Below are 19,034 nucleotides of genomic sequence, written 5' to 3'. Positions count from 1 at the left end.
CAATGGAGGTAGGTGCTCTCAAATAACTGAGGTGAAATTAGCCTTTGCATCCATTTTGTATTTAGAAACGAAGTTGGTGAATGCTAGAAAAAGAAAGCTCTCTATTTCACTACTTTTTTATGAGCAAAGTTAATCATAGCCTCTTTAGGACAGACTCACCGTTGTGAGAAAGTTTGCTTTGCTTGTGGAAAATATGTGTACTGATAAAACGCAGGTGGTTTAGCAAACACAACAGTATCTGTGGGAAAGATTGCATTTTTTTCCCAAATTCATGGAATTAAGTGCCTTGGGGTAACTGAAACTGTGACTCAGAAAAATACTTTAATAACTATTCTTTGCTCATAGCAATACAAATCCTAAATCAGGCATAGCCTGTGGAGAGTTAAAAGGCAGTGTCGCTCTCAGAATAAGTAGAAAGAAATACCCACAAAAGCCAGGCGCACAGTGCAGTACAGGTGCCTCAGAGGGAGGAGTTCAGCTGGGCAACTGCTGCTGAGCATCCAAGAAGCCGAAGCCAATGTCAGTCTTTTCATTAAAGTGATGTCAAAACTAGTTAGATTTAGTTAACACTCAGCCAGTCTCTGGCCCTGAAAGCCAATGGGTGGCTCTCATTCTAGTCAAGTGGGTTGGCAACCAGCATCCACAGTCTCACTTCCAGAAAGGCTGCATCTCTGCCACCAATGATCTGCTCTGGGAACTCGTTCTTGACAAGTATGTCTCCTCGTTAAACAATTCTGCCCTGTGTCTAGTTCACCTGGAAGGAATAATGCTAACAGTCAATATTTGTTGAGTAGTTAATGAAAGTCAGGCATCCTGTAATGAGCGTTTCGTGTGTGACATCTCAGTTAATCCTCAGAAAGTTTTTGGAGGTAGGTATTGCCCCACCATTTTACAGATGGGAAAACTGAGATTGAGAGGGTTTGGGGATCTTGGCTAAAGTCACACAGTGAATCAGCCATGAAGAATCCAGCACTGACTTCAAAACTATAGCAATTAATCTCTATGCCCTCCTGACCCTCTAAAGAATGAAAACTAAGGAGATGGGAAAATGGTAAAGAAGTGACCTCCAAGGGGTGTGTTTCTACCACTGTCCTGAATATGGTCAGAAAAGCAACATACTAAACCAGAAACAAGACTCATCCAGTCTCAGTTCCAAATTGACAGTTCACAAAGTGCTTCAAGGGAGCCCTAGGTTGGGAACCATTGTTTTGAAACCTTTGGGTAAGGTAGGGGCAGGGAGTTGTCACTAAAACAAAACCAAACAGACAAAAAGACCTGATGGCCATTCCAAGCCCACAACATAGCAGAGTGCACTGTATGTGCATCTGACATAGGATCATTCAATGATCAATTCAAAAACAAAAAAAGACAAAAACTAACAAAACGTGCCCACATATAAGAAAGATATATAGAAACATAAAACATTTCCAACTTGTAGGCACTTGGTCTTCCATCCAACCAAAAAGCATCAACACAGCAATATGGTCCATCTCAGTGGGAGCATCTCCCTCAACGGAAGCAATTCCAGGGCTCAGAGCTCCGTATGTTTCATACATGGCCTCCAAACACAAGCCCACAACCTTATTCATACACAACAGCTAGGACAGCCCTCAGTGTGGGAGACTTGAAAGGTTTATCAAAGATTATTTCCACTCTTGGTGATTTTTCTCATTACAAAAAAATCTTAGACTCCATCTCTAATTGTGCATGATTCAACTCATATTTCCAACACATTTTAAAAGGTTATTATTATTGCAAGTGTGGATTTCTTTTTACCTTAAACTACACACAGTTACTTTAACAGGTACCGTAATTTAGCTTTCAGATTCTCTCCAAATCATCAAAACAAGGTACCTGCAAAATGTTTATTTCCCAGGTGTTTTCCGCTAGTTTCAATACTGTTTGCCACGGGTGCATAAATGGAATGAGGGTGGTTCCTGAAATCTGGAACCAGGGTGTTATATACTTACTTCCAGAACAGGGTGCAGCTTTCTTTGTGCTCCAAAATAAAAACTCACTTTCTATTTGGCTTCATTTTTGTAATAGTGGAAAAGATTTTTTCTTTTTTTTTTTTCTTTTTTTTTTTTTTTTTTGCGGTACGCGGGCCTCTCACTGTGGTGGTCTCTCCCTTTAAGGAGCACAAGCTCCGGACGCGCAGGCTCAGTGGCCATGGCTCACGGGCCCAGCCGCTCCGCGGCATGTGGGATCTTCCCGGACCGGGGAACGAACCCGTGTCCCCTGCATCGGCAGGCGGACCCCCAACCACTGCGCCACCAGGGAAGTCCAGATTTTTTCTTTTTAAGAAAAGAATATTATGAGCGGCACTTAGCAGGGACAGCTCTGCAAACTGGTGTGAGATTATTACATCTTCAACTAATTTCTGCAAATTTGTGTGGAATCAGGGTCCTCTTTGTGACTAAGAATATCTTATGTAGAACCTTCACTTTTTTAACAGCTCATTTCTTCCTCTCATCAACAGGATACAATGTGGTATATAATGAGACCTCATTATAGCAGATTTTAATATACCATAGGTCACATTGTGTCCACATAACATAACTTCTCGACACCAGATTCTAATAATATGCAGTTTTAGCTAAGTGCCTATTATTGGACTTTCGTATGATAATGTTAGTCCTAATCCCCTGATACTCAGCTCCACAGGTTTCATTAAGCCATCAGTTTGGGAAGCCAAAAGGAAAAAAAGGAAAAAAGAGCATACGTGTTTCTTCTTTATTTGTATAACAGATTTTAGCTCTCTCTGCTTATATCTATCAAAAATAATACTGGACTAGGTGTGGCAGTAGGTATAAAAATATATTTGACACAGTTTCAATAAGACATAATCTTAGCAAAGCCATAATGGTTGAGGGCCCAGGCTCTGGAGTCAAACTGTGTATACGTCCTGGGTGACCCTGCTTGCTGGGTGACCTTGGGCAATTTCTTTCAACTCACTGTACCTCTATATTCTCAGTTGTTCACTGATGGTAATAATAGTACCTACCTTATCACTGAGAATTAAATGAGGTTAACACTCAGCACAGTGCCTGGTGGATAGAAATTACTCAGTAAATGCTGGAAGAGAGAAAATAAGAAGAAAGTAATCTTAAAATTGAAGTGGGAAAACAAGACCTACCTATATGAAAGTGAGGCAAGGTGGCGATGTGTGCAAAATAGCGGGAAAGCCCTTGAGAGCAGGAGTGGAGAGCAGTGGATTCTGGTGTGGACTGGGCCGCTTTTAGGGAGGAAGTTTCCACATAGACTAGGGCCCTGCTTCTCAAAGTTGGTCCCTGGATCAGCAGCCCTGGCATCACTTGGAAGCTTGTTAGAGGTACAGACTCTCAGACCTACGCCAGACCTACTGAACCAGAATCAGAATCCACGTCTCAACAAGATACCCAGGTGATCCGTGGCACCTAAAGTGGAGAAGCGCTGCTCTTGGACACACCTTGCTTCTCAGAGCTTTCAGGCCTGCCATTCTCTCTTATCACGCACATTGGCACTTAGAAAAGAATAGCATTGGGGAAAAGGAAGCTATCCTCCCCAAAACTCCCACTGCAAAAAAAACTGTGAGTGTTACATTCTAACAGTTATATGTTGGGAATATGATAGAACTGACAAAAATAAGTGGAATCAGCTAAATAAAGCCAGAAACATAAGTTAGGATTCCATTAATATTTATGCCTCGACAGGGTATAAATCACAAATATTTATTTCATCCAGACTGAAAACGAAAACCAAGAAAACATATGATGACTCTTTGGGGGAGTGGTTGGGCAGAAGTCCCTGGTCCCCTCAGGCTTACAAAAGACGGATTCCTGCAGAAGGCAATGACATTTCAATTCCACGCATCTGCCTGTTCATTCTCCTCAAACACACACCAAACAACAACACCGTGTTTCCATGAGTTACACTATGCACGCAGCACACATTACAGACAGACACACACTCAGATTCATCCACACCTTGCCACTTTTTCATGTTTGCCTTCCTTCTGTCCTTAGGCACCTGCTCAAATCTTGCCTGCCAGAGACACAGAATCTTCCATCTGGAATAGACTTATGAGAAATAGGCTAAGAACAGAAGGAAGAACTGATGATGAAAATAATAATACCTATCATTTATTGGGTACCTAGTTGTGCAAGGTATTGTCCCACAGATTAGCCATACGTTTTTCATTCCCGCAGTAACTCTCTAAGACAGGCCATTAACTGTCTACTATTTCAGTTAAGGAAATAAGGACCCACAAGGTCAAATAAGCTACCAAAGGCTACGCAACTGAGAACCAGCATAACTGAGACTCGAACCCAGGTCTGTCTTCTCCCCAACTGGCAGAGTGAAGCCAGCATCGATGAATCCAATAACCATCCTCTCGAGAAATGACTTCTAATTTGTAATTCAAATGTAGTATTTTCCCTCGTTTTCACTTTGTATGATGAGCGGGGAAGTGGCGAAGGAATTTTCTTAAGTCAGGCTGAATTTAAGCTGTGGATGGTGAAGTGCAGGATAATTTCCTCGTTGGTATTTTAGAAGTTCTTCATTTTAACCATCTGTTGCAGGCTGACAGATGGGTTGATATATGACAGAATAATGGGTCTTCAATTCTAGGAAGGCAGAAGGAATGCTTGAAAAATAGCAGCTCTTTTCATGAACCTAACTGTGCTAACACCGCTTGCTCACTTGCAAAAAAAAAAAAAAAAATGTCGGTGGGAGGGAAGTGTGAAATATAATCATAATCATTCCCCTAAACAGAAAGTTTCTCACAATTGCCGAAGGTCAAATCCAGTAAAATATGCCTATTCTAAAATTATACTAAAGTTTTCAAAGCCTGAAAGAGTATACGGGGGGATAGATATAAAGAAAAATAATAAAAACAAACCCCCCAAACCCTTCTTCCATCCCTTTCTTCCAGTCATGTAATTTTTTATAGGCAGCCAGTGTTAGGAGTTTCTTATATCTTTGAAATAATTTACAAAACGTGAAATTTTTGAAATTCAAATGATTTCCACTTTGGGTGACTGCCAAATGTGAAGTCTCTACCCTTTCTTCTTGCATTCAGTGGGTATAGATGAGAAGTCACGCCAGACGTTTGGCTAGGCACAGGGACACAGGTGTCTAAGACGGTTTCATCCCCAAGGAACTTACATTCCAGTGAATGAGGTCAACATATGAACAGAATTTAAATAGCACATACTGTGTGCCTTCTGAGAATGTAGCAGTGACCAACGTATCCCAGGCAGAACTTCTTCTTCAAATGGCCTTTCGTGTCTTAACACAATTATCCCAGTTCTTTTCTATCATGTATTGTAACCGGATGATATATTCACACACACGCACACACACACGGACAGGCACACTCCTGGTCGTTGCCAAATAGGTTTGAAGCTCTATCCACAAAGAACCACTGACTCGAACTTTAGACTGTATTAAGAAAATACAAAGTTTTGGCCATATGAATTTAACCTCAGCAGAGTGAATCTGTTTTTGAAAGAACATCAGAATACAGAGTGGAGGCGGGGGAAAGCAAGTCATTACAGCTGAATTCATTGTCAAATATCACTGACCATGACATAATCAGGCCATGTCTCTTGAAGGTTACAGCATCTTTACCACCTTCATAAATGCAACAATGAAAATACTCCAGTCTCCATGATTAACATTTGTATTTAATTTTAATTCTCACACCAATCCTGTAAGGTAGGCACTCCTATGCCATGTTACAGATGTCAACCCTGAAGCCCAGAGAATTCTAAGTCTGTGTATTATTTCCAGCCATGCATATCAATTCTCCCATGTCCTATCTGGAGATATCAGTAAGTGTAGAATAGTAAGTTAATAATAGGATTATGTTTTCAAAGGAGTATTTGACAGCCTGGATTTATCTCCTTAGCAGTTCCTTCCCACTCTAATATTATGTAATTCCAGAGAAGCATTTTTTTTTCAGTTTCAGGGAAGGTGACAGCAAGAGAGCACAGAGCAGGGTTCAAAAAGGAGCTGACTTGTTTCGGAAGGTGGCCCCTGAAAGGTCTGCTTGCATTTTCTGAGTCACAATTTCTCAGTGTAGCTTACTTGAAATGATTTCCTATAAAACGTATCCATTCTTAAATATAGGTTGGCGGTGGGGCAACTTAAATTTTTAGACAGTTTAAGAAATTACTTTGGGTTGCCTGATATTTTAACTCTCCATGTCTCTACTGTTTGCCATTGTATGGAGGAAAAAAAGTAGCTGTGTGTCATCTGTTTTTTTAAACGTGTGTGTGTGCCATCACATATATATGACTCCCAAGTCATATCTGTCTGTCTACCTATCTGTCTGTTCACACATTGAAAGAACATTGTAGTCCAAGGTACGTGTGAGTGAAGTTCAAATCGGGCTGCTTTTGACCTCAAGCCTCCCACCATGTCTCCTATATACTACATTTCCTCCAGATGTTTCATCTATATGCCGCCTGACATCTGGTGTTTTCTAGATATGTTTACTATGCCCAGATGTTTCACGTTAAGTAGACAAAGCTGGTTAATTGTTTAAACCTTAGTATTTTCATCTAGTTGCTTCAATGGCAGGCCCAAAAATATTTTAGAAATGCTAAATAATACATAAAAATAAAAAAGGTTGATAAGATGCTCAATAAGCATCTCTAAATCTCCAGACTTATCCTTGACTAACTCTACAAGTATGATTTTTCCCAATTATTTTTAAGACATCTAAACTGGTTTCAGCAGTTGCCTCACCTCTGGTCTAAGACTTGGGCATCTTACTTGTTTCTGTACACTCTGGTAGATGTGTCAAAACCTGTATCCAACTATTTGGAAAGAGTGTCATTTTCTACATAAGCTAGCAACTCACCTGGAAACACTAGCATCCCTGGTTGTTTCCCTAGGCTTACAAACCTGTAGAGTTCAAGGGTCCAGAAAGGCAGGAATACTCTTCTGCCAACATTTAGGTATATAAGCAGATCCATCCTAGATCTTTTTACCCCTGGGTCTCACTCTGTTCATTGCTTGGCTTTCTTAGAGGGAGAGAATTACAGGTAAGCAAGTGCAGAAAGCTGATAGCCTCAGCAGACATGTGGGCCACCAAAATTCCCAATAAACAAGCTTCCCCGCCTCCCACTCAAACTTCCCTCTTGGTCCTGACCAATGTCAACATGCATCCTTCTTGGGCATGGATTAAGCAGGTAGTAAAGAGAAGCCCAAAGCTCCCTCTACACAACAATTCATAGGCCTTCCAGATAAGTCATTTTGTAGTGTGTTTATTATTCAGCATTCAACTGGGTATAATTGTATTCGCCCTCATGCAGTTATTGTGAAGATCAAATGATCTTCTGCCATAGTGTGTTAAAAACTAGACATTCTCTAGAAGTCAAATGTCACTTTTATTAGTGTTCCAAATGAAATAATGAAATAAATCTGTGAGTGGACCCAGAAAGTTATCCCATCCAGCCACTGCTTAGCGATACTCTCTTCGAAAAACCCAAAGCTCTTCTGTGAGCTGAGCTTCTATCTTGCTGTTTGATTTCTGTGTTTCCTGATTCACAGCTTCATTCTGGTATTCCTGAAAGCTGACTTAGCAAAGTGAAAGCAGCTACACTGAGGGTGAGGGTGAGCTCATGATACGGCACAGTTGTCAAGCCAGGCACTAGTTATAAGGAAAGTATTTGACCCGTCTGTGTTTCAGTTTCCTCCTAAGAAAAGCAGGGCTAACCTCAGTACCTCGCTGTAAGGCTAATGATGTCTGTAAGTGGTTAGCAGAGTGCCTGGCATATGGGAAGCACTCTAAATGTGACAGCAGCTGTTTCCTAAGACAGCCACTAGTTTGGGACAGCTTTTGATGGACGCTCTGCCTTGTCCACCATGTTCTGTGTCCAAGAGGTGACTTGCATGGATCACATGGGGTTCTAATTGGGTTTGGCCAATTGGAAGGAAACCCTGGGTTAAATCCATTTCACCTGCCTTCCTTAATCAAGGTTGTTTTAAGACTTGCCTGTCCTCCAGGCAGAAGGAACTTGGAGTCAACTGTGTCTAGTTCCAGATGAGCTGGTCAAGAGAGGATGGGGACCAACAGCCCTTCAACTGGTCATGCGCCAGTGTCCTCTAGGTGACCTTTTGATGTCAGAGGGTCGAAAACGCCACGTGCAGAGGCCTGTAGCCTCGTTACGCCTGGGCAGAATGAGGATTCCTGCACCTTCTTCCAGTCACCTTTCCCCACGCCCCGCACGCCTCTGCCCGCCCTGCTGCTTTGTTCCTCATCCCATACATACCCCACCACCCACCAGCCCCTCGCCTTCTGGGGGGTGCGTGTGAGATTTGTTCTTCCATTCCTGTGCTTGGCTCTGTCACGGAAAAAAATCTTTTCTATGCTGCAGTCCTAGGCCTGTCGGGGTTTTGGCTTGCTGAGCATTGGGCAAAATGAACCTGGTTTGGTAGATTAAAGAATGGGAGGAAAGTGGGGTCAGGGCTTTGCTCCCACATCTCTCCCTGAATGTAGCTTCAAACTTAGGCTTAGCAAAAGACCCAAAAAAAGTTGAGGCTAATTTATACTCTAGCTAGAATTTTGACATAGTTGCCAAATTGTCACACTTTGCTCAGGTATAGAAAACTTGGCTTGAGGCCGCTTTCTGAAACTTTGATGCTAAAACTCTCAATTCTAATGACATTTATTATTTGGTCTAATTATAAATCCGGGTGCTGCTGTAAGGACAAACAGGGCCACCTGCAGTTCTGTCTGGGCGAGCCATTGATATAATCAATCAGTGCCTTGATCACATTGCCGTGCTGTTTTTATTTGGTCTAATTATAAAATATGTTTTAAAATATACAGGTTTGTATAAAACAAAAGTCATCTTTCATCCTTCCATTACCACCTGATAAGCTCCTATACAGAAATGTATAGAACCCAGTTGGGACCATTTTGTATACTCATTTATTCTTTCATTTATTTTCTCAACAAATGCTGCTGGTACCTCTTCTGCCAATACCCAACAATAAGCAAAAGAGACAAAGGCCCTGCCCTCATGGAGCTGACAGCTTACTGGGGGAAAGAGGCAAACATACACATTTTCACTCCTCACCACCATCCAATGGGACAGATACTGTTATTATCCCAGTTGACAGAGGGTTAAATTGAGGCTTCAAGTATTAATAGTTTAGCAAAGTGCCTAAGGACACAGCTAGTAAGCAGCAAAGTCAGGGTTCAACTCCAGGCCTGTAGATTACAGACTGAGCTTTTAACTCCTATGAGATACCTTAGTACAGTATACCATCCCTCTGTATAAAATGGTACTAGGTGGGGAAAGGGTTGCATTAGCTCCCCAAAATAACATATTTACTCCAAGGACATAGATCCTGACTTCAGCCATAAAGTTTGTTTATGCAAAGTGATTCATTTCTATTGTGTCATATTTAACTTAAGCAGGACCTCAATCTTTTTAACTTTCTTAATGTACTTGTTTTAAATAAAAACATGAATGTTCCTTAAAGCAGACATGAAAAGCAGTATAGAATAGTCAAGCTCACTGGTCCTGGAAGCAGACGGCCAGGCTTAGAATCCTGGCCCCCCAACTTACTAACTCATGACTCTGAGAATCTTTTTTAACCTCTTCGTGCCTCAGTTTCCTCAACTGTAAAATGGGGACAGGATTCGCATCTATTTCATAGTGCTGTTGTTAGAATTAAATGAATTAATACATGTAAACTTGGAATAATACTTCACATAATAAGTGCTCAGGAAAAGTTATTACTATTGTGATTTTAATAAGTCTATTTTCTAGAAATATAAATACAGTATCACAAAACTTTCTTTTATTCGTTTCTCAACATGGTTCCAATGCTATGGGGCCTTGGAATTTTTCAAAAGGCAAACCAGGGAGAAAATATTTTCAAATGAAGCAACTGACAAAAGATTAATCTCCAAAATTTATAAGCAGCTCATGCAGCTCAATAGCAAAAAAACCAAACAACTCAATCCAAAAATGGGCAGAAGACCTAAATAGACATTTCTCCAAAGAAGATATACAGACTGCCAACAAACGCATGAAAGAATGCTCAACATCATTAATCGTTAGAGAAATGCAAATCAAAACTACAATGAGATATCATCTCACACCAGTCAGAATGGCCATCATCAAAAAATCTAGAAACTAAATGCTGGAGAGGGTGTGGAGAAAAGGGAACACTCTCGCACTGCTGGTGGGATTGTGAATTGGTACAGCCACTATGGAGAACAGTATGGAGGTTCCTTAAAAAACTACAAATAGAACTACCATATGACCCAGCAATCCCACTACTAGGCATATACCCTGAGAAAACCATAATTCAAAAAGAGACATGGGGCCTCCCTGGTGGCGCAGTGGTTGAGAGTCCGCCTGCCGATGCAGGGGATACGGGTTCGTGCCCCGGTCCGGGAGGATCCCATATGCCGCGGAGCGGCTGGGCCCGTGAGCCATGGCCGCTGAGCCTGCGTGTCCGGAGCCTGTGCTCCGCAACAGGAGGGGCCGCGACAGTGAGAGGCCCGCATACCGCAAAAAAAAAAAAAAAAAAAAAAGAGACATGTACCAAAATGTTCATTGCAGCTCTATTCACAACAGCCCGGAGATGGAAACAACCTAAGTGTCCATCATCGGATGAATGGATAAAGAAGATGTGGCACATATATACAATGGAATATTACTCAGCCACAAAAAGAAACGAAATTGAGCCATTTGTAATGAGGTGGATAGACCTAGAGTCTGTCATACAGAGTGAAGTAAGTCAGAAAGAGAAAGACAAATACCATATGCTAACACATATATATGGAATTTAAGAAAAAAAAATGTCATGAAGAACCTAGGGGTAAAACAGGAATAAAGACACAGACCTACTAGAGAATGGACTTGAGGATATGGGGAGGGGGAAGGGTAAGCTGTGACAAAGCGAGAGAGAGGCATGGACATATATACACTACGAAACCTAAGGTAGATAGATAGTGGGAAGCAGCCGCATAGCACAGGGAGATCAGCTCGGTGCTTTGTGACTGCCTGGAGGGGTGAGATAGGGAGGGTGGGAGGGAGGGAGACGCAAGAGGGAGGGGATATGGGAACAGATGTATATGTATAACTGATTCACTTTGTTATAAAGCAGAAACTAATAAAAAAAAAAGGCAAACCAAAGAGTTGTATAAACGAATCAATTTGTTTCTAGAACTCACTTTTCTCTTCCTGTTTTATCTTTCTGTCTCTGTAGGACTTCATCGTCACTGTAGTCTTTTCTTTCTTGTGGTTGGTGGGTTCATCAGCTTGGGCAAAAGGGCTGTCTGATGTCAAGGTTGCTACGGATCCCAAAGAAGTATTGTTACTGATGTCAGCTTGCAAACAGCCGTCCAACAAATGCATGGCTGTCCACAGCCCTGTGATGTCCAGCCTAAACACTTCTGTGGTATGTTTCCCTCTATGCTTTACCTTCCAGATCTTTGTTTGCCAGTCACAGGAATCAGAAAAACATCTCAGGAGTCTTCTGGGGAATTTTTGCCTCTGAAATGAGTCCAGTCTAAAAGGTGATAGTTCACTCCACAGGCAAGATGATCCTTTGGCCTTCCAGTTTTCTACCCATAGACTTTAATGCTGCCAATTAAAGAGTTCTTAATAAGAGCCCAGCAGGTACTGGCAGCTGTTGCTTGGATGACAGTCAAGTCAGAATTCTAAGCCAGAAGCAGATATAAAATCTAAACTTTAAGTCTGAAGTCTGCCGGAAGTTACAAGGAATATTTGATGGCATAGAGGTTTCCTGGGAAGAAAACACTGTTCCAGCCACACATAGTCAGAATACACCCAGTTGATTGTCTAGAGAAAAATGCGCAGACCCAGTAGGGTACAGATAGAAATGCAAAGTATAAAAAAATACCTATAATAGTATGGTAATTTTTTTAATCTTCTCCATGCTTCTGGTTTAGTTGCTTGATAACTTTGGAAAAGCCGAACTGTATTAGTTGAACAGTCAAATATTATCATCAAGTGTATGGCTCTTACAGGGAGACAGAACACCTGACAGATAGCAAGGCCACTAAATTGGATTCTTATTTTATGAGTCTAAGAACTTGTGTTACTCCAAAGAAAGAAACTGTATCTGAGAAACAGAAGCTATAGTAGCAGCAAAAAGCAGTAGTTATCAAATAATAGAGGGCTCAGTGTTTGATAAAGGAGTGTTTGATAAAGGATCGACATTCTTTAGCCACCCTTAAAAATTAATTATCTTTGCTTCAAGGTTAACTTATGTTTCTACAACTTCCTGGAATTTAATCTGAGAAGGCATTTAAGAAGGGGAAAAGGGTGGCTAATCAGCTGCTGGTGATTTGACTGTGAATCTTGCCTTAGTAATAAGATAGTAAACATTGAAATAAACTATATATTAGGGTGTCACAGTAATTTTTATTTACTTCTGGCCACAGCTATAGATGAATACTTTGAGGTGTACATTAAAATACATTCTACTACTTCTGTAGTTTGTTTACAGGCAGTGCTTAATAAAAGTTATTATAACCCTGATCTCAGAATCTAAGAACAAAGATAAAATCATTCAGTGTGTTTGTTAGTTCTTCTAGTAAATTATGACATCCTGCACAGTCCATTTAATTCTGCTTCTGATGTCTCTAATAAGTTTAGACTAGGAGATGCAAATTTTGAATGAGAAACAATGTGACGTATGTCTTAAAAATCAAAAGAAGTGTGGATGGAAAGCAAATCACGTTGTGTGTGGAAGGGCAGGTCTGGTGCTGTTTTCGTTCTGGATCTATGTTTGTGTGCTCCAGTTCCTAGTGGCAGAAAACTCCATTTAAACTGGCTAAAGCAAAACAGTCTTTGTATCCCTCAAATCCATTCTTTGTATCCCACTGCTGGTACCAATGTCTATATGGGGTATAATGGTTGGGTCACAAGTAGCAGAAACGGATGAACCATCCATAATTTCTACTTCTGTTCCTCCAGCTTCACGGAAGCAATGCTGGTACATGTCCTCAGATAATCTAGATGTCTTCTCTCCATTCTTTCTCATGTTATGTACTGTGTTTTTCAGTCTCTCTTTCTGTTGTCCCACATCTAGGCTAGAATCAAAATCCCTACTCTGATTTCAGTTGCAACAGAATGGCAAGAACAAATTCGAGGGCTCATGTGCCCCTAAAATGTGCCAGGCAAGAGATCTGTGATACCTCTGTGATGACGATAAAGACATCACCGCTCCTTAAATAGGCCCATGGCAATGCCTTGTTTATGTACTTACTTTTAAGTTGCATTTCCCTAATTTCTAGGCTCTTCTGGAGCATCCCTTTTAGAAACAAAGAGGCATAAGGGGAAAGGGAGGGACCAAGGAATAGAAAACAGTCCTGGGCAGAGCCATCCCTCATATCTGAAAAGATTCCAAGATCATTTTTTCTACTCATATATCAACCTATACTTTCAGAGGTGTAATTTAATCAAGCTCTCCCCTTTGATGGAAAATATCCTAGTTATTGTACACATGGTTAAAACGTCCTGTATGTCCATTAGAGTTGTGTCAGGGATTACGTAATTCATTTTGATCATGCAACTATTATACTATAAGTACCTTATTTGTGTTTTGTATCTCCCTCAGCAAGGAGCCTAGAGCATGGCACAAAATTATGTTAAATAAATCTCAGTTAAGGTTAAAGGAAGAAAAAAGGATGGGATGGGGAGAGAGAAGATGGGATGGGGAGAGAGAAGAAGGAAGGGAGGGAGGGAGGTCTGGATAACCCAGTCTTCAATGAGATTGGTTAGCCGCCTAGATGCTCAGTTTTGGCTCTTGACACCTCAAGAATATGGCCTCAAAGCCCTGCTTCAGTTTATGCCTCAGCAAAAGAGTCAACTGAATACAATTCATGGAAATATTTTAGAAAGTGATTCATAGCATAGCTTAGCAATCAGTAAGCATTTACTAACGTGTCCAGCACTGTCTAGCTGCTTCACACACATCCTCTTTAATCCTCACAACTATCTCCCAAGGAAGGAATAAGTGTCGTCATTTCATAGAATTTTTTAAAATGCTGATGTTCAGAGAGGCTAACTGCCTTGTCCAGAATCATAAAGCAAAAAATTGCAGAGCCCAGGCCACTCGAATTCCAAAGCCAGAGGGGATGGCTCCAAGACTGAGATTCAGGTAGTGTGTCCTGATCCACTTGCTGCTAAAATTTTGAAGCTTGGAGCCCATGTTTCAAGCCCCCAAAGTCCCTCATCTTGACTACCTAGCCTGCCACTCCCACCCCCAGGGCACTCTGAAGCATCCCACCATCCAACAAATAAGGGATAAATTATTTTAACACTGCAAGGGACTTCTAGAAGCCTACTCCAGAGCTATGGCCTCTGCCCAAGTCCATTTTGTTTGGTCAGCATCGTGCTGGAGTGGCTATTAAATATACTTTAATGTCATCACAGCTTTGTGTCACACTATCATTGTCTGTCTCCAAAAGGAGGGCTGTTAAAACTGACTGCCTTGCTTAATTCCCAGTCAACCAGTCCGCCTTGGAAGAGGCTGCAGAACAACTGTTCTGTTTGGGCCACTTACAGAAGCAAACAGTTCTGCTTCCGTCAAACACTTAGGCCCCAGGGAAGTGACACCCGGTCCTCTGGCTCACCGAGGACACCCTTCTAGAGAGTGAGAGGAGTTTCCATTGGAAAGTCTCACATTCAGTTCTTGAGAAAACATTTCATACCTCTCTGCAACCTGAACTTTATTCAGAGTGTGGTTTGGGCATTCACTTCTGACTGTGAGAGGCACAGAAAGTACAATTATTCAAAGAAGCCCAACCTCTGTGTACACTGCCATGCGTGTGCTTGTCTGCATTCCACCTGTACCATTGCTTACTCCATACTTTTTAGGTTGACTTGTTTTATTTATATCATTTCAATAAATGGAAAAGTAGTAACTCTAGCATTAAAGTGAAGGTAACCTTATAAATTAATGCACCATCATTAAAATGAAAATACTCAACCCTGTGTCCCCTGAAGATACCTTACACACCATGAGGATTACCTCATCTGGGGAGGTAGTGATGGATTAGGTAGGCGCTCTGTCTATGGAGTTAGATGGAACAGGGCTTGTCCCAGGTCTACTACTAACCACGCCATGTGACCTTGAATAATATCCTTATCTTTGCTGAACCTCAGTTTTCACATCTTTAATATGGGTGTAATAATAGCACCTTCTTTGCCTAAATGAATGGATATACATAAAGCCTTTTATGCAGTGCCTAACATGTATTGTAGCAAGCCTTCATGAAAAGTCAGATATTCTAAATGAAACAGTGACTCCAAATGTGAAATTGGAAGAGGCCTCCACATTGAGGTGAAAAGTGACCTTTTGTGTTGTGAAGGATTTTTCTGAAACTGAGATTTTTCTGGGGTTTCTGTCCAGTCTATCAACTCACTTGCTTTGATCCTCCTTCAGGTCTTTGGATTCTTGAACTTTATTCTCTGGGCTGGAAACATCTGGTTTGTTTTCAAGGAGACCGGCTGGCATTCCTCGAGCCAGAGATATCTTTCAGACCCAGTGGAGAGACACTCCAGTAGCTATAACCAAGGCGGGTACAACCACGACAGCTATGGATCAAGCAGTGGGTACAACCAGCAGGCGAGTTTGGGGCCATCCTCGGATGAGTTTGGCCAACAGCCCGGTGGCCCTGCTTCTTTTACCAATCAGATTTAACAGGGTAGTGTTGGCATTCTTCCAAAGACAGCCTCACCACCTTCCATGTCAGTGGCAGGAGAATTTTTTAAGAGTTTCAATCAGTTATTAATTCAGGGAGTGTTGAATGTAAATAAGAGATCTGTAGTCTTCATTAAAGCAGAAAGGCCTGGGTCGTGATGAATGGTATTTAGAGATGAGATGACATGAGGAGATACATGATTCATCAAGATGGCTAATTGGAGAGTACCTTGTTATATACACAGATACTTTTATGGTCGTTTTGTATGCGTGTTGAGATAGTAGAAGCATTTTGTAGCTTAAAGTCTCTGGTATGTAATATGCATAAAGTAAGTTAAACAGCATTGAGTTTTCTTATGGTTTTTGATGTGAAAGCCATTTTAATGATTTCTCTAATACTGTTTGGTGCATCACAACGTGCATGCATTATTATTTTTTAGTTGCAGACCCTGTAGAATTGTGAGTCTCTAAGTATTGCTTTCAGACAATTACTCTGTATTCTTTTTATTTGATGAATCAGTGTTCATATGATTTAGTGCATGAATAAGCATTTTCTCACAAAATGAACATTTGAACTGTATTTATGAAAATTTTCCAGTTTGTACCACGAATCTGTTAAATGGATGTTTAAAGAAATATATTCACTACTTTGTATACTTGCAAATTTGTCTCTCTGGCTTTATCCAATTCTGAATGCATAGTAACTAAGGTTTGGGGTTTTTGTTTTTCCCTGATTAGTAGATATTCAGTGTTGTAGATGGAAATTGCCCAATATTTATTCGATTTAGTTAGCTAAATATTTACATTCTTGTAACTTTCTATGGTGTTTTGTGGCTTTTATTCTATGGACCATGAACAATGGGCCCAATAACTATGAGTGTGGATGGAGTTTTGTTTCCTTAGAATAATGGAGATGTAGGTATCAGACACCATAGTTAAGGTATTGTGCTAACATGTTAATTTATGAAGGATAGTCTGTGGAACCTAAACTATCAGCTAAACTTGTAAATCCTGTATATTTGTAAAGTTAATATGTCCTAAATCCAATTATTAAAAATTCTCAAGTCTCGGCTCAACTTACAAAGTCTGATTTGAATGTTACCCATAAATTAAAAATGACTTCCTCTCTGCATTAAATATTAAATATCTCTCATTAAATATTCCCCAGAATGTATTCATTATCAAGAAAATGTTAATCTTCGCCTCTTTGTTTTAACTCAATTGAAATGCCAGGGCCCAACAGTGAGAGCAAGCTGAGCATCTGTATTTCCAGATAAAAGTCGTTATTGATGTATAAACTCATTGTGTGATCTGTGATGTTGGAAATATTTTAGCCCAAAGCGGCTGTGTGTCTTAGATGATATGTATAAACCATTTCTGGATCCTGTTGGATAAATCTGTGTTGTGATATCTCTTTGACCTTAATAAAGTTATTGCATACAGTGCTGGCTGGATAATGGAGAATTACAGCAATAGAACCTGGTGAGCTTGAACAATGAGAGAACAAAGGATAAGTGCACAGTCTTTCCAGTCTCTCACCCTGACCTTGCTTTATGAGACCAGGGCTGTTCATTCATTGATTCCGTCATTCCAGGACCTCCTGTATCCCCACTGCTCTGCCAGGCACTGGGGATATAACAGTGAAAGCAGAAACACGCCCCACCTCAGGAAGCTTACATTCTATTGAGGAGACAGACAGTAAAATAATCATACCCCAGTTACACTGTGTGCAACAAAGACACAGGATTCCATGAGAATGCTTATCAGGGGGACTCAAGCTGCTTAGGGGAAAGTCAAGGAGCTTGAATCTGCCTCAAGACAGTGCAGAATTTTACAAGGACATGGTGGAAGGGAGAGTATCCCAGGCAGAGAGTAGGCTTGCAAAGCTCTCAGATGGCAGGAGACAGGATGGATATGTAGCGCATAATGTGTGAGGGGGGCTTTGAGAGAGGTGTCGCTGCTTATTGGGGGAGGTGGGGAGTCCCGCTTGGGCACCAAGATCAAGAATTCTGTCTTTATCCTAAAGAAGCTAAGGGAAAGCACTGAAGGATTTAAGCAGTGGAGGGACGTGATGAGATCAGCATTTTGACAAGATCTCGGTGGGTGTGGGATATAGTGGAGGACATCCTGGGGATAGGAAATAGCTTTGACCTAACACCCATTAGGCAGTGGGCTGGGAGTGGGAGAAGGAGAACAGGCATGAGTTCTCCCCACATCCACCTCTGATTTCCCAGGATAGCGGCTGGATTGGACTGCTTTCTTCAGCACTGTCCAGGGCACAGAGTGTGGCCTCTGATTCTCATGCTGTCATGAATTCTCCAAAGTGGAGAAATCCTCAGAATCAGCAGTTGTTTTTTTGTTTGTTTGTTTGTTTGTTTTGCGGTACGCAGGCCTCTCACTGTTGTGGCCTCTCCCGTTGCAGAGCACAGGCTCCAGACGCGCAGGCTCAGCGGCCATGGCTCACGGGCCCAGCCGCTCCGTGGCATGTGGGATCTTCCCGGACCGGGGCACGAACCCGTGTCCCCTGCATCGGCAGGTGGACTCTCAACCACTGCGCCACCAGGGAAGCCCCTCAGTTCATTTCTTGAGTGGAGCTGACTCTCCTCACAAAACAGCCTCTCCACCAATTAAACAATCTATTGATTCGTGTTTATTGAGTACCCGTATGCTAAGTACTATGTGCTTAATACCCAAAATATAGCAGTAAACAAAGTTGACACATTCTCCATCGACACAGGATTTAAAATCTAGTGCAGTGCTGTCCAATAGCAATTTCTACAATGATAAAGACATTCAACTTCTGTCCAATATGGTAACCTCTAGCCACATGTGGCTATTAATCACTTAAAATGGGACGAAGGAACTGAATTTTTACTTTCAATTAACTTTATTGCGTTTAGATAGCCCTAAGCCCTTGACACAGTGCCTGGTACACAATTGGCACCTAACCTGTGTTGATTAGTGAATGTCAAATGATGAATGCTTCTGTAAATGGATGGATCGATGGATGGATGGACATATATATATAAAGCAAGAATCTCTTCTAACTCATGCGACTATAAAGAAATGATTCCAAAGTGTGTTCCTTCCAAAAGTAACACTTGTTCTAAATTAGATATTTGAAAAGAGGTAATCTCAGAGTGTACGAATAAATAGGAATTCTTGCTGATCAGTGGTGTCGGTGATAGTCAGGCGGAGGTGACTGAGGTATCAGCTCATTTTTATTTTAGGTGTTATTTTTAGGTATACTCTGTGCTCTGTGATTCCTACAAAGGGCTTAGCAACTTAAAATTGCTAGTGGGATTTGCTCAAGCAGACATGCTGTGTAACAGTTTATCACCATGACA

At 41.3% G+C, this 19,034-nt stretch overlaps 1 protein-coding gene across 2 annotated transcripts in view; it reads left to right on the top strand.

Moving 5' to 3' along the window:
• SYNPR (synaptoporin) overlaps window positions 1-17,114 on the top strand; it is a 285,823-nt gene extending 268,709 nt beyond the window's left edge. For both annotated transcript variants that reach the window (XM_081245569.1, XM_081245570.1), the window contains 2 exons: window positions 11,221-11,412; window positions 15,430-17,114. In XM_081245569.1, coding sequence (XP_081101695.1) covers window positions 11,221-11,412; window positions 15,430-15,687 — 450 coding nt within the window. In that variant the 3' untranslated portion in view covers window positions 15,688-17,114. The remainder of the gene's footprint in view (window positions 1-11,220; window positions 11,413-15,429) is intronic.
• The last annotated feature ends 1,920 nt before the right edge of the window (window positions 17,115-19,034 follow it).

Source organism: Mesoplodon bidens, assembly GCF_964165515.1.
Source record: "Mesoplodon bidens genome assembly, chromosome: 10".
Classification (NCBI taxonomy): domain Eukaryota; kingdom Metazoa; phylum Chordata; class Mammalia; order Artiodactyla; family Ziphiidae; genus Mesoplodon; species Mesoplodon bidens.
This window is presented reverse-complemented; position numbering and strand designations above follow the sequence as displayed.